General features: G+C 46.8%; 1 protein-coding gene across 1 annotated transcript in view; it reads right to left on the bottom strand.

The window, feature by feature from the left end:
- Window positions 1–13,333, bottom strand: part of ALS2CL (ALS2 C-terminal like) — a 77,069-nt gene that overhangs the window by 22,106 nt on the left and 41,630 nt on the right. Inside the window, exons 8-15 of the mRNA XM_063122674.1 lie at window positions 13,016–13,083; window positions 9,985–10,051; window positions 8,332–8,528; window positions 7,423–7,488; window positions 6,460–6,558; window positions 4,561–4,722; window positions 2,963–3,074; window positions 625–702 (exon numbers count right to left, since the gene is read on the bottom strand). Of these exons, the coding sequence (XP_062978744.1) occupies window positions 625–702; window positions 2,963–3,074; window positions 4,561–4,722; window positions 6,460–6,558; window positions 7,423–7,488; window positions 8,332–8,528; window positions 9,985–10,051; window positions 13,016–13,083 (849 nt within the window). The remainder of the gene's footprint in view (window positions 1–624; window positions 703–2,962; window positions 3,075–4,560; window positions 4,723–6,459; window positions 6,559–7,422; window positions 7,489–8,331; window positions 8,529–9,984; window positions 10,052–13,015; window positions 13,084–13,333) is intronic.

Raw genomic sequence — 13,333 nt, 5'->3', positions numbered from 1 at the left:
AAAGGATGGAGATGTAAGCATTTTTGTTAATTTCTATGGGCTATAATGAAGCGGCTGACACTGTCAAACTTTCACAGCTGTCAAATTTTTAAAATTCCTAAAAATCAAGGCATGAACAGATCTAGTTCAACCTTGGCATGGCTAAAGCCCTACTTAAGAGCTATCTTGGTGCCAAGTTTCATCTCTTTGTCTTTAAAAATGACGGAGCTGTAAACATTTTTGTTAATTCCCATAGACTATAATGAAGTGGTTATCCGAAAACGGAATGGAGCTCAACGGTGTGGAGAAACAGAGCTGCTTTGAAAATCGGAGTGGAGAAGGGCCTCATCAGAACTCCACTCCGAATCTCAGAGCGGAGCCGCTCTGCACAGCCCTTTTAAGCATGGTCCTAAGAACACATTCCCAGCAGCGCAAGAATCCCAGACGCAAATGTGATCTATCAATTTCCATCCACAGAACCTGAACCCAGGACCGGAAGGGTACTGGTGCACTCATGCCCTGCTTGTTGCTCCCTGGTCAACAGCTCGCTGGCAGCTGTGTGAACAGAACACTGGACTAGATGGGCCCTTGGTTTGATCCAGCAGGGCTCGGCTTATGTTCTGCGCACACGAAGTCCACATTCACCTTTCCGACAAAAGTCAAGTCTCTCGTGAAATTTCCCTCGTAGATGGAATCATCTTCCAGGAGAAGGATCCCAGATCCCTACAGATCACAGGACAAGGGGAATGGGGAGGGGGAAAAACAAGTAGCACAAAGCTCAGTAAAAACTCTACTTCGCATTATAACGCATTATAAGTGAATATCCTAGGTTTGTCTGTTCTAGAAGCTGAGCGGAATCCTCCACCCTGGATACGCGAACCATGCAAACTTGCATAGCTCTTTTGCCATCTGTATCTTTTGGCACAAGGGATTCCAGTTTTGCCAGGCATGGGAAGGCACCCAACCTAGATCATCTTAGTTCAGCTGGCCTTCTGGCTTGTGAGATTGGGTGGGCCATGCCCGTGCACTTTCAAGCATGTCTTTGTAGCTGTAAGGACAGAAACACGCTCCTTCGAAAAAGGAAGAGAAAAGTGAAATTCTGCTTGTTCAAATCTCACCTCAACCTTGAACTCACTAAGGGCGCAATCCTAGGCACGTTTAGACAGGGGGGAAAGTCCTATAACTGTAGGACTTTTTTTCTCTCTAAACATGCCTAGGATTGAGCACTAAGTAGCCTTAAACATACTTTTCTCTCAGTCCCAACCCCCCAAAAGTCCCTCCTCAAAACCCATCTTTTCCAGGGAGCCTGTTCAGCCTTCCCCAACCTGGTGCCCCCCCAGATGTTTGGGACGTCAACTCCCATTAACCCCAGACAACATTGGCCAATGGTCAGGAATTTTGGGGACTGTAGTCCAAAACACCCAGAGGGCAGCAAGGGGGCAACAGGCTGTCTTCGGCTCAGCAAGTCAAAGTATGTGCAAAGAAGTAATTACCAAATCTCTTCCGGCAGGCCTACCCAGATGAATTTTAAGACGTTTGACTGTTATTTTAATATTGTATCAGTTTTATATGTTTTTAATCAGTTTTATGTAATTTATGGTATTTGCATCTAATGTTGTTCCCCGCCTCGATCCGGAGGGAGAGGTGGGAAATAAATAAATAACTATGTTGTCGTTGTCATATTATTATTATTATTATTATTATTATTATTATTATTATTATTATTATTATTATTATTCTCCTGCTAACCCTCACTTCCAGTTACCCCTTCCTTAGCTACTTTTCCTGTGTCTGTTTTCGATTGTATGCCCCTTGGGGCAGGGATCTGTCATAGCTGTTCTTGGTAAACCACCATGTACACAGACAGCACAATATAAATATTAATAGCATTATATTATTATTATTATTATTATTATTATTATTATTATTATTATTATTATTATTATTTATATAGCACCATCTATGTACATGGTGCTGTACAGAGTAAAACAGTAAATAGCAAAACCCTGCCGCATAGGCTTACATTCTATTAAAATCATAGGAAAGCGATAAGGAGGGGAAGAGAATGCAAACAGGCACTGGGGAGGGTAAACAGGCACAGGGTAGGGTAAAACTAACAGTATAAAGTCCAAACAGCATCAAGTTTTAAAAGCTTTAGGAGTTTACCAAACAGGGGGTGGGGTGGGGTGTGTGAATATCAGCGATTCAGTTTTTCATTTTCATTTGCATGTTGTGTTTTCTTGTGGACACTGTACTGTTTACATAAAAAAAGTAATGAGGAGGGACGGAGGGAAGAACCCCAGCTTTTCTCTGCAATGGGGTGGCAGTGGCTAATCTTGATGAAGAGGGAGGGCGTGGGGTTTTCAGTGGCCACTGGCCTCCAGGCCTTCTGCTTGGGTGGATGGCAACTAATCAGGGGGCGCCATCTGCCCAGGCATGCCTCCATCAAGACTCATGGCCATTATTATTATTATCATTATTATGAATGATGATGATGGGCTACCTCACACAGTGCATAGTTAAACTATGGAATTCACTACCACAAGATGTGGTGATGGCCACCAATCTGGATGGCTTTAAAAGGCGGTTGGATAAATTCCTGGAGGCGAAGGCTATCCATGGCTACTAGCCCTGATGGTTGTGTGCTGTCTTCAGTATTCGAGGCAGTAAGCCTGTGTGCACCAGTTGCTGGGGAACCTGGGTGGGAGGGTTCTGTTGCACTCAAGTCCTGATTGTGGGTTCCTAGTTGAGAGCTAGTTGGCCACTGTGTGAACAGAGTGCTGGACTAGATGGACCCTTGGTCTGATCCAGCAGGGCTCTTCTCATGTTCTCAAAGATTCCTTATGTGAAGCGCTTTGACCACTGCAAGCATTGAACAAAGGCTAAATAAGAAGAGACCCTCCCTGCACACTTACAGACATGACGGTAGCCTGCAGCAGAGCTCAGAAAGTTCTCCTGCTGACGACCCTTTGCCTCCACTTACCACCATTTTATCCATGTGGAAAGTCCTCTGGTAGCACGCGCCGGACTGCATGACCACAACGCCTGGCCCGTGTCTCTGGTCCTCATGCCACATCCCGACGTACCTCTCCCCTCTGAAACACAGCAAGTGGGGAAGGGGAGATCAGTCTTCCGTTTCACCGGACGTTGGCCTGCTGCAAGGAGACCATGAGCATCGCAGGGACGGCTGAGAAGGTTCACCCCCAGCACCAAGCCTTGGGTAAATGCTTTAAGGAGCAGCTATTTTTCACAGTACATGCAGGAAGTTCTGAAGGACTGTTTCTGCATTCCACATTTCCCTTTACCCTGGTGTAAAACAGAGGTGGGACTGCACGCGGGCCCAATTTCGGCCCAATTTCAAAAGGACAATAAGTTTATTTATTTATTTTATTTATTACATTCATATCCCGCCTTTTTTCCTCCAAGGAACCCAAGGACGCATACATAATCCTCCTCCTCTCCACGTTATCCTCACAACAACAACCTTGTGAGGTAGGTTGGGCTGAGAGTCTGTGACTGGCCCAAAGTCACCCAGTGGGTTTCCATGGCCGAGTGGGGACTAGAACCCGGATCTCCCGACTCCCAGTCCAACATCTTAGCCACTACACCACACTGGCTTCTTTGGCAAAAGGGATCTGTCCGTTCCTGGGCAGCCCATTGGGCAAAAAGGGAGTGGGAGAGGCAGGAAAATGGGGTGGTGGAAAAAGAAAAGGGGTGACTCAGCCCTTTGGCCAGCGCCGCCCACTGGCAACACTGCTGCCCGCCCACAAAGGCGAAAGCAGAATAATGGCAAACTCCACAGCAGGACCTCGTGGTCTGCTTTTCATTGGCTCCATCTCTACATGTAGGCAAGGACAATAACGGGGAAAATCTAAGTGGGCTCTCAGGTGGAATATATCTATATTAGGATGATTAATATTGAGATTATTATTAACAATGTTATGGTGATGTCAGGGGCTCCACAATTCAAGGAGGATTCAGACAAGCTGGAGCGTGTTCAGAGGAGGGCAACCAGGATGATCAGGGGTCTGGAAACAAAACCCTATGAGGAGAAACTGAAAGAACTGGGCATGTTTAGCCTGGAGAAGAGAAGATGGAGGGGAGACATGATAGCACTCTTCAAAGACATGAAAGGTTGTCACAGAGGAGGGCCAGGATCTCTTCTTGATCCTCCCAGAGTGCAGGACACGGAACAACGGGCTCAAGTTACAGGAAGCCAGATTCCGGTTGGACATCAGGAAGAACGTCCTGACTGTTAGAGCAGTACGACAATGGAATCAGTTACCTAGGGAGGTTGTGGGCTCTCCCACACTAGAGGCAGCTGGACAACTATCTGTCAGGGATGCTGCAAGGTGGATTCCTGCATTGAGCAGGGGGTTGGACTAGATGGCCTTATAGGACCCTTCCAACTCTACTTTTCTATGATTCTATGATTTTAATATTATTTTGATTATCAACATGCTTATAACTAATATGATGATTATTTCCACAGCCTCTCAGTGTAACCCTCCTTGACCTGCGGTGGTTTAAAAGAATAAAAATAAAAAGAAGTCACTACCCCGTGTGTTTGGCCTTCCTTACCTCTCCCTGTCATCCCAAATGCCGTAGCCACTTTTCTTGTCATTCCCCCAGTGCCCTGTGTACTTAAACGGGTGGTCAGTGGTTGAAGGGTTGTCCAAGATGCCAAAACCTTGACGTACGTTCTCCTTGAAGTATCCTTTGTAAACCATCTCATTGCCATACCTGAGAGAAATGCACATGACGTGGAATCTCTGCTTTGTAAAATCATCATCCATCATCATCATCATCTACTTTCCCTCTTCAAATTAACATTGCCTTGTTGAAAGGGAAGGTATCAGCATCCCTGTAAACCCCAGCCGGGTATTTCCTTCCCATTATTTAACTAGGCTAATAGAACTTTATTCATCCCCTGGGCAGTGTAACCCAGTTTTATTATTTTATTTTTAACTTATTTATTACATTCATTACACTTATAAATCATCCCAGAGTGCAGGACACGGAATCATGGGCTCAAGTTACAGGAAGCCAGATTCCGGCTGGACATCAGGAAAAACTTCCTGACTGTTAGAGCAGAACAACAATGGAATCAGTTCCCTAGGGAGGTTGTGGGCTCTCCCACACTAAAGGCATTCAAGAAGCAGCTGGACAACCATCTGCTTTAGGGTGGATTCCTGCACTGAGCAGGGGGTTGGACTCGATGGCCTTATAGGCCCCTTCCAACTCTGCTATTCCATGATTCTACATTTAAAAACAGCCCCATAGCCAAAGCACTCTGGGCAGTTTACAAAGATTAAAACATTGAACATTAAAAACCGATATAATTTTTTAAAAGGTATTGAAGACAATATCCATTTAAAACAACCGTTCTGTGGTCAGTTAAAAACCTCAACATATGCTGTTAAATGCCTGGGAGAAGTGAAAAGTCTTGACCTGGCGCTGAAAAGATAACAATGTTGGTGCTGGGTGAGCCTCGTCCAGGAGATTGTTCCTTAATTAGGGGGCCACCACTGAAAAAGCCCTCTCTCTTCTTGCCATCCTCCGAGCTTTCCTTATTATGTGTGATTAATTTATTAAGGCTTTTTTAAAATGCCGCTCTTCAGCCAAAAAGGCCCCCAAAATAATCCCTGCCTGCAGCCTTAAAATCTAAAAGACACAACACAAAAGGGAAAAAATGTGAAGGGAAGAGGAAATAACGGGTTTAAGATAAAGGAAGCCGGATTCCAGCTGGACATCAGGAAAAACTTCCTGACTGTTAGAGAAGTATGACAATGGAATCTGTTACCTAGGGAGGTGGTGGGCTCTGCCACCCTAGAGGCCTTCAAGAGGCAGCTGGACAGGATGCTTTAGGGTGGATTCCTGCATTGAGCAGGGGGTTGGACTCAATGGCCTTGTAGGCCCCTTCCAACTCTGCTATTCTATGATTCTATGAGAAGAGCAAACTCAGGCATCAATTCTTAATGTTAAGTAGTAGCTGTGATAACGGTCAGCTGGAAACAGGTGAGGGAGAGGGGGAACCCAATGGAGCTTGTCTTTGGTCCTGTTTCCCATCTTGCTCTGCTGCAGCCTGATGGAACAACTGCTGTCTCAGTAGGATTTAGGATCAACTAGTGTAATCTCCAGTGCGTGGGGCACTCAGGGTTCATCTGGCCGACCCCCATTACAAATTCTTATTATTCATTTAAAGCATCTTTATCCCAGTCTTCAGCCAAAACGGCTTACATGCAAGCGATAAAACAGGACCCTCCCTGCCTGCAAGTTGACAATCTGAAAAGACACGACAGTAGAGGAAAAGGGGAAGTGGAGGGAAAAGGAATGGCCCTGGTCCATATCTCATCTGCTCCTGTTGCAGCCTGCTGGAATGGCGGCTGGTGGCTAATTGCTAATCCCCCAGTGGGCCTCGGGTTGTGAAGGAGGCAGGGGCGCCTTTTCCAATGCAGCTGTTCTGCAAGGTCTGCTTACTCGCAAATCCCGTAGCCGCTCCTTTGGCCTTCCCGCCAGTGGCTCTTGTAACAGTCGTAGCGGTCCTCAGACCCACGAGGGACGAGGCAGATGCCAAACCTGCAATCAGGAAGAAGAGTCAGCTGTAGAAGATCCACCTGGGAGGACGTGCCGTGGCGACATACCGTCACCTGCAAAAGATCCCCATTTCCTTACTGCAGAGGTCCAGACAGTGGAGGTTGGTGGCTCCAGCTTCAACGGGACTCTGAATCCATTCTGGGTTTCAGTCAGAACCATTCAAAGGAGCTATCCAAGGCGCCGAACCTATTTTAGGGATGGGATCCAGCACCTTGGATAATTCCTTTAGAGCTTTGGATAGTTTTGACCGAAATGCAGAATGGATTCACAGCCCCTTTGAAATTGGAGCCACCAGCCTCCACTGGATCAAGGACCCATGATCTATCTGGGCAGGAAGCCACAAATCCAGAGATGCACTGATGTACTTCTCCATGCTTCCCTGCTCTCATGCACACACACACACACACAATCATCACACACTCGCACAAACACAGAAGGATCTGGTGGCGTCCTCCATAAACAAGGGAATCTTCTAAAACCCGCTTCATCCCAGGATTCCACTGCCCAGTTTTTAGAGCTTAGAATGGCCTGGCATGACCTTTGAAGGGGAATTAATGCCTCTGTCATTTTTTCCCTTTCCATCTCCAGATCAGGCCCAGAGCACTACACACGCGTGGTCTGCCTCACCTCTGTGTCCCTGTGACTCGTCCCCCCTTCCCACGTGACCGGTGCGTACATGGCCGTTGGCATGACGCCGCACAGCACCATCTTGATTGCACGTAGGGTTAAGAAGACTCTTTGCATGCGGCATTTGGGCCCAGGGGCGCATGCGCGCATCAGCTGCGCGTCCCACGGAAAAGCTCTCGACAAGGAAGCCGTGGTTCCCCGCAAAGCGTCATTTCTCACCCGTGTTCCAAGCCTTCTTTGAAGTCGCCGACATAGTTCCGACCATCAGGCCACATCAGCGTCCCCCTGCAAAGCGAAGAAACCCGTTACAGTGAAGCAGCTCCTGGTTTTTAACTGAGACAGCAGCTGCACAAGTTCAACATAATGCAGACAATATACAGATGATAAATATGCAAATAATAATAATAATAATAATAATAATAATAATCCACCTCTCCCTCTGGATTGAGGCGGGGAACAACATTAAATACAATATAATACATAAAACTGGTTAAAAGAACATATAAAACCAATACAATATTAAAATAACAATCACAGCGTCTTAAAATTCTTAGGTTTAAAATTCATCTGGGTAGGTCTGCCGGAAGAAACTAGTCTTTACGGCTATCTTAAACTCAAAGAAAGCATGAAGGCGATGAATCTCCTCCGGCAGGCCATTCCACAGTCTGGGGGTGGCAGAAGAAATTAGGCTAATATCCCAACTAATGAATATCTTGCACAGAACCTCTGGCTTTTGAAATTTCATCAAGCTTATTTTCAAGTGTATTGATTGATTGATTGATTGATTGATTGGCTAGTTGAAATGACTGCATTTTTATACCACATTTCCAAAAACAACCAAACAGTACTTATTGACTTCGGCTGGTGCAGACTGGAGGTGGGGCTTTTGTTTCACCTCATTTTTGATCAGAATTTGCCCACAACACTTTTCACATTTGGGAGAGAAAAAAGTAGAGATTTCTAAAATCGGAATGCGGGAGAAAGCGAAGTGGAGAGATTCGTGCATTCCTACTGTGCTCCATTCCAGTTTTTGTTAAATTAGAGTTGTGGTAAAAGGGAAGGAAAGAGGTCGGAGAGTGGGGGGGGGGGGGACACACCCAGAAAATGTGAACGTGGCTGGAGACTTACTTGCCGTGTGGTTTACCCAAACACCACTCTCCTTCGTAGGCCGCGTTCTTGAGCCTTCCCTCGCCCCTGAAAGTGAACGTGGCGAAGCGGCAGACGGGCGGCTCTCTCCCCTCGCCAGCCTTGCCCCACAAGGGGAAATCTCTCTTCCCGTCCAAAGCCTGGCACACCGCCCGTTTCAGCTTCCACTGCCACACGGCCTGCATGAGAGAAAGAGGAGCATCGCTATGAAGACGTCAGTTGCCAGCGCCAGATTTCGCGTCACCCACAGCCGCTTCGCCATCGCTCCACAGCGATTGATAGAAGGTGGCAAGCACAGAGTCCTAGGTCTGGGCCATTCATAGATCAAGAAGGTTTGAAGCCCGCTTTGACACCTAAGGCCTGCCAGTGAAGTCGACCCAGAGCCAGTTTCAAAGGTGGGCATGGTTGGGCACGTGCCGAGGGCCCACGCCGCAGTAGGGGCCCACTCACAAGGGCCCCCTGGGGTTGCTTCTCCTCTTCACCATGGCAACCTGCTTGTTCACCTGGCTCTTGCTCTGGCCTGGACAATGGTGCCCTATCCAGCTCTGATACCAGAAGAAGGCTAAGTTGGGAAGCAAAGTCCCAAAATCAGGGACAAGCAACTTGGTTCCCTCCAGGGGTTGGAGCCAGGAAGGGATCCACCTGTTCAAGGTGCCTCCACCCGATTTTGGAGGATCCCTCCTCCTGCCACAGCTCATCCCATTCAGCAGCTCATCCCGTTCTCATGACTGTCTGTGTATAATGGTCAAGGGTGGGGTGGTGGGGGTGGGGTGGGGGGTTGTGGGAAGGAGGGCTGGGGAAATCCACCTCCATCAGTGCAATAGATCCAGCTTTAATCTGGATCCACCAACCATCAACCCTAGTCAGCATGGCCAATGGTTACAGATGATGTGAGCTATAGTCCAAAGCATATGGAAAATATGGGTTTGCCTGCACCTGACCGAAAGTAATAGATAACAGGGAAGGAGGCGAGGCGAGGAGGAGGCAGGGTTCAGATTGGGACCAGGCTATCTGAAGGAACGCCTCCTCCCATATGTACCTGCCCGGACCTTAAGATCATCCACAGGGGTCCTTCTCCGTGAGCCCCTGCCAAAGGAAGTGAGGCAGGTGGCTACTAGGAGCAGGGCTTTCTCCGCTGTGGCACCCCGGCTGTGGAATGAGCTCCCCAGAGAGATTCACTTGGCGCCTACACGGTTTTCCTTCCGTCGGCAGCTGAAGTTTTTATTTTCTCAGTATTTTAACACTTAATTTAACAAAAATTTAAACTTTGCTGTTTTAATCTCATAGTTTAACCTATATCAAATTTTGCTGTGTGGTTTTATCCTGGTTGTGCTTGTGTGGTTGTGCTTTTTATATTGTATTTTGTATTTGCGTTTTTAAATTGTTGGTTGTTTTTATGCTCTTCATGGTTTTAATTGTTGTGAACCGCCCAGAGAGCTTCGGCTATTTGGCGGTATAAAAATGTAATAAATAAAACAAAATAAATAAAATAGATCACACACCCACACACCCCATATACCCATTTTTGATACCAATTCACCCCCACCCCCGCCCTGTTTTCCAAGTGGAGAACAAAGTGTAGCTGCTGGATCATCTCACGGGGTCTCCAGTCAATGCAAACAGCCACCCACTTACTCGTGATTGTGGTTCTTTGGTCAAAAGGAAGAATTCTTCTTCCGGTGTGACAATGCGGAGAGTGAGCCTGGGAGAGACAGCAAGCAGGAAGAGCCATTCAGTGAAAAGTGGAGAAACACTGTCCTCTCCCTAAGCAGCCATGGCGAAAGTCAACCAAACAACCAGCCATGTCCATAGTGGAAGCAGGCAACTGCTTCAACGGATGCCACAGATCTAATAATAATAATAATAATAATAATAATAATAATAATAATAATAATAATAATAATTTCTTACCCGCCTCTCCCTTTGGATCGAGGCGGGGAACAACATTAGAACAGGAATCAATACATCTTAAAAAAAAAAAAACTTTTCTTTTTCCTAAAGCTTTTAAAACTTGATGTTGTGCAGACTTTATACTGTTAGTTTTACCCTACCCTGTGCCTGCTTACCCTACCCTGTGCCTGTTTGCATTCTCTTCCCCCCCTTATTGTTTCATTATGATTTTATTAGAATGTAAGCCTATGCGGCAGAGTCTTGCTATTTACTGTTTTACTCTGTACAGCACCATGTACATTGATGGTACTATATAAATAAATAATAAATAATAATAATGAAAATTCTTGATTTTACGTTGATCTGGATAGGCCTGCCCGAAAAGGCTAGTCTTTAAAGCTGCCTTAAAATCACACAGAGAGTTAATTTTACGAATCTCCTCCAGCAGGCCGTTCCACAATCTGGGGGCGACAGAAGAAAAGGTCCTCTGGGAAACTGATGTCAGCCTAGTTTTAGCGGACTGAAGTAAGTTCACCCCAGAGGACCTGAGTGTGCGGGGCGGACTGTATGAGAGAAGGCGATCCCGCAGGTAACCTGGACCCAAACCATTTAGGGCTTTAAAGGTAATGACCAACACTTTGTACTTTGCCTGGAAACTAATTGGCAGCCAGTGGAGTGATTTTAATGTTGGTGTAATGTGGTCACCCCTAGGTGTACCGGTGACCAACCTGGCTGCCATATTTTGAACTAGTTGAAGTTTCCGAACTAGGTACAATGGTAGCCCTATGTAGAGCGCATTGCAGAAGTCGGGCCTTGAGGTTACCAGCGCGTGCACTACTGTCTTTAGGTCTTCTGACTCTAAGAAGGGGCGCAGCTGGCGTATCAGCCAAAGCTGATAGGAGGCACTCTTGGCCGTCGCATCTATCTGGGCTGTCATTTGGAGCGACGGATCCAGGAGCACCCCCAAACTGCGAACACAGTCTTTGAGGGGAAGTGTAGCCCCATCCAGAACTGGTTGACACATCTCAGAGCCCTTGACAGCAAGCACCTCTGTTTTGTCTGGATTCCGCTTCAGTTTGTTTTTCCTCATCCAGCCCATTACCGCCTCCAAGCATTCATTCAGAGGAGACACACTGTCCTTAGCTGAGGCTGTTATTGAAGGCATAGAGAAATACATTTGGGTGTCCTCAGCATACTGACAGCACCCCGCCCCATGCCTCCGGATGATCTCTCCCAGCGGTTTCATGTAGATGTTAAACAGCATTGGGGATAGGATGGCATCTTGTGGTACGCCATACATCTAGCATCAGGTCTGGAATGATCAGATGTCCAGCTACAGCATCTTCAAATGGAGATGTCACAGATCTGCCTTGTGCCCGACTGGGTGAGTTTTAGGAAAGTGGTGAAGGTCTATCCATTTGCTCTTTCCACTCTCAGCTATCCAAAGGTCTTCTGCTCCCTTAAATTACTCCTTCCATTTGCAGAGGCTGCCACCTATGACTGGATGTCTCTCTCAGACCACCTACACAGAACCACTGAGTTGGAGGGGTCCTTAGAGGGCATCTAGTCCAACCTCCTTCTCAAAGCAGGAGACCCAGAAGGCACGCATCTCCAACAGATGGCTCCTCTGCCCACCACACTGTGAGTCATTGGTCCCACTGTCAAACTGCTCTTACCCTGAAAGCTACGCTCTTGTAATTTAGGCCCACTAGACCCAGTGCTGCCTCTGAAGCTTCAGAGAACAAGTCTGTGCCCTCTCCTCTGTGACCATCCTTGAGGTATTTCACACACACACACACACACACACACACACACACACACACACAGAGTCACCTTAATTCCAAGCAAAATATAACCACTTCCACCAACTTTCCTCTTAGAGCTTTGCCGACTTCAACACCTTTCTCTGAAACAGCTGCAATTTGCCTCCATCCTTCTTCAACTGTGGCACCCAGAATGAGTCACGGGAAACTCTGTTTCCTTCAAATCCCCCTCCCTTCCCCACATTTGTCATAACCTTTCTGCCTTCGCTCCTGACCGATGCCTGACACACACACCCCACTGAAACAAAATGAGTTTGTGCAACTGCAACAGCATATCTTATTCTGTTACTTTGCCTCAATCTCTTTACTCTTCCATGTCCACCTGCTTCCCCTCCCCACCAGTCAAAATTAAAAATTGCAAACTCCTCAGGGAAGGGACCCTTTCTCTCCCCCCTTCTTTTTGCTAATCAAGTTTCCCAGGCACAAAGAACAGATGAAAAAGAAACAAACAAATGAACACACACACACAATGACAATCCCCTGTTCCCCAGAAGAAAACAATGCCTTGGGAGTAGGGGATTTGTTATTTTCTGTGCCTCCCAATTTGGGAGCCAAAGGAAATTAAAATCCCACGCTCCCAAGTATCATTTTGAGTTAAGAAATGGCTGACCAAGCCTCTCTTGACCCTAGCAAGCTCTCGCCACTGCTGACTGCCCCGTCTCTCCCTTCTTAAAGGGAGGCTCAAAAATTTAAACTTGCTTAATTCCAAATTCTCCTTCATTCTTACAAGGGAAACGGAAGTCCCTAGTTCAAATCAAGGCCCAGATACAACATTAACTACGTGGGTCTAAGTAGGACACCATTCCCCCCCCCCCCCCGTTTCATCCCTCTCCATCTACAGCGTGGGATGAATCCTCGCACATTATATACAGATTACCAAGGTGATAAACAAAAGAGTTTTGAGCACTTGAACTGTGTTATAGAACTTCTGCCTTCTGAGAGATTTCACTTACTTTCCTGCTTCCCTGGAAGTTGCATCCACCCACACGAGCTTCAGATCAAAACTCTGGAAATTGTTTCCCTAGAAAATGTTGTTGAGTTAGAAGAGAGAGAGAACAACTTAAGAGCAAATGGTTTCAGAGCATTGATCACAGCAGGTGAGGTCCAGTGCACCGTTAAGAACATAGGAACATCAGAAGAGCCCTGATGCTGGATCAGACCAAGGGTCCATCTAGCCCAGCACTCTGTTCGCACAATGGCCAACCAGTCATCGGCCAGGGATGAACAAGTAGGACATGGTGCAACAGCACCCTCCCACCCATGTTCCCCAG

The sequence above is a fragment of the Elgaria multicarinata genome, chromosome 1 (assembly GCF_023053635.1).
Source record: "Elgaria multicarinata webbii isolate HBS135686 ecotype San Diego chromosome 1, rElgMul1.1.pri, whole genome shotgun sequence".
NCBI classification, from domain to species: domain Eukaryota; kingdom Metazoa; phylum Chordata; class Lepidosauria; order Squamata; family Anguidae; genus Elgaria; species Elgaria multicarinata.
The sequence above is the reverse complement of the archived record's forward strand: the minus strand, read 5'-3'. Positions and strand labels throughout refer to the sequence as shown.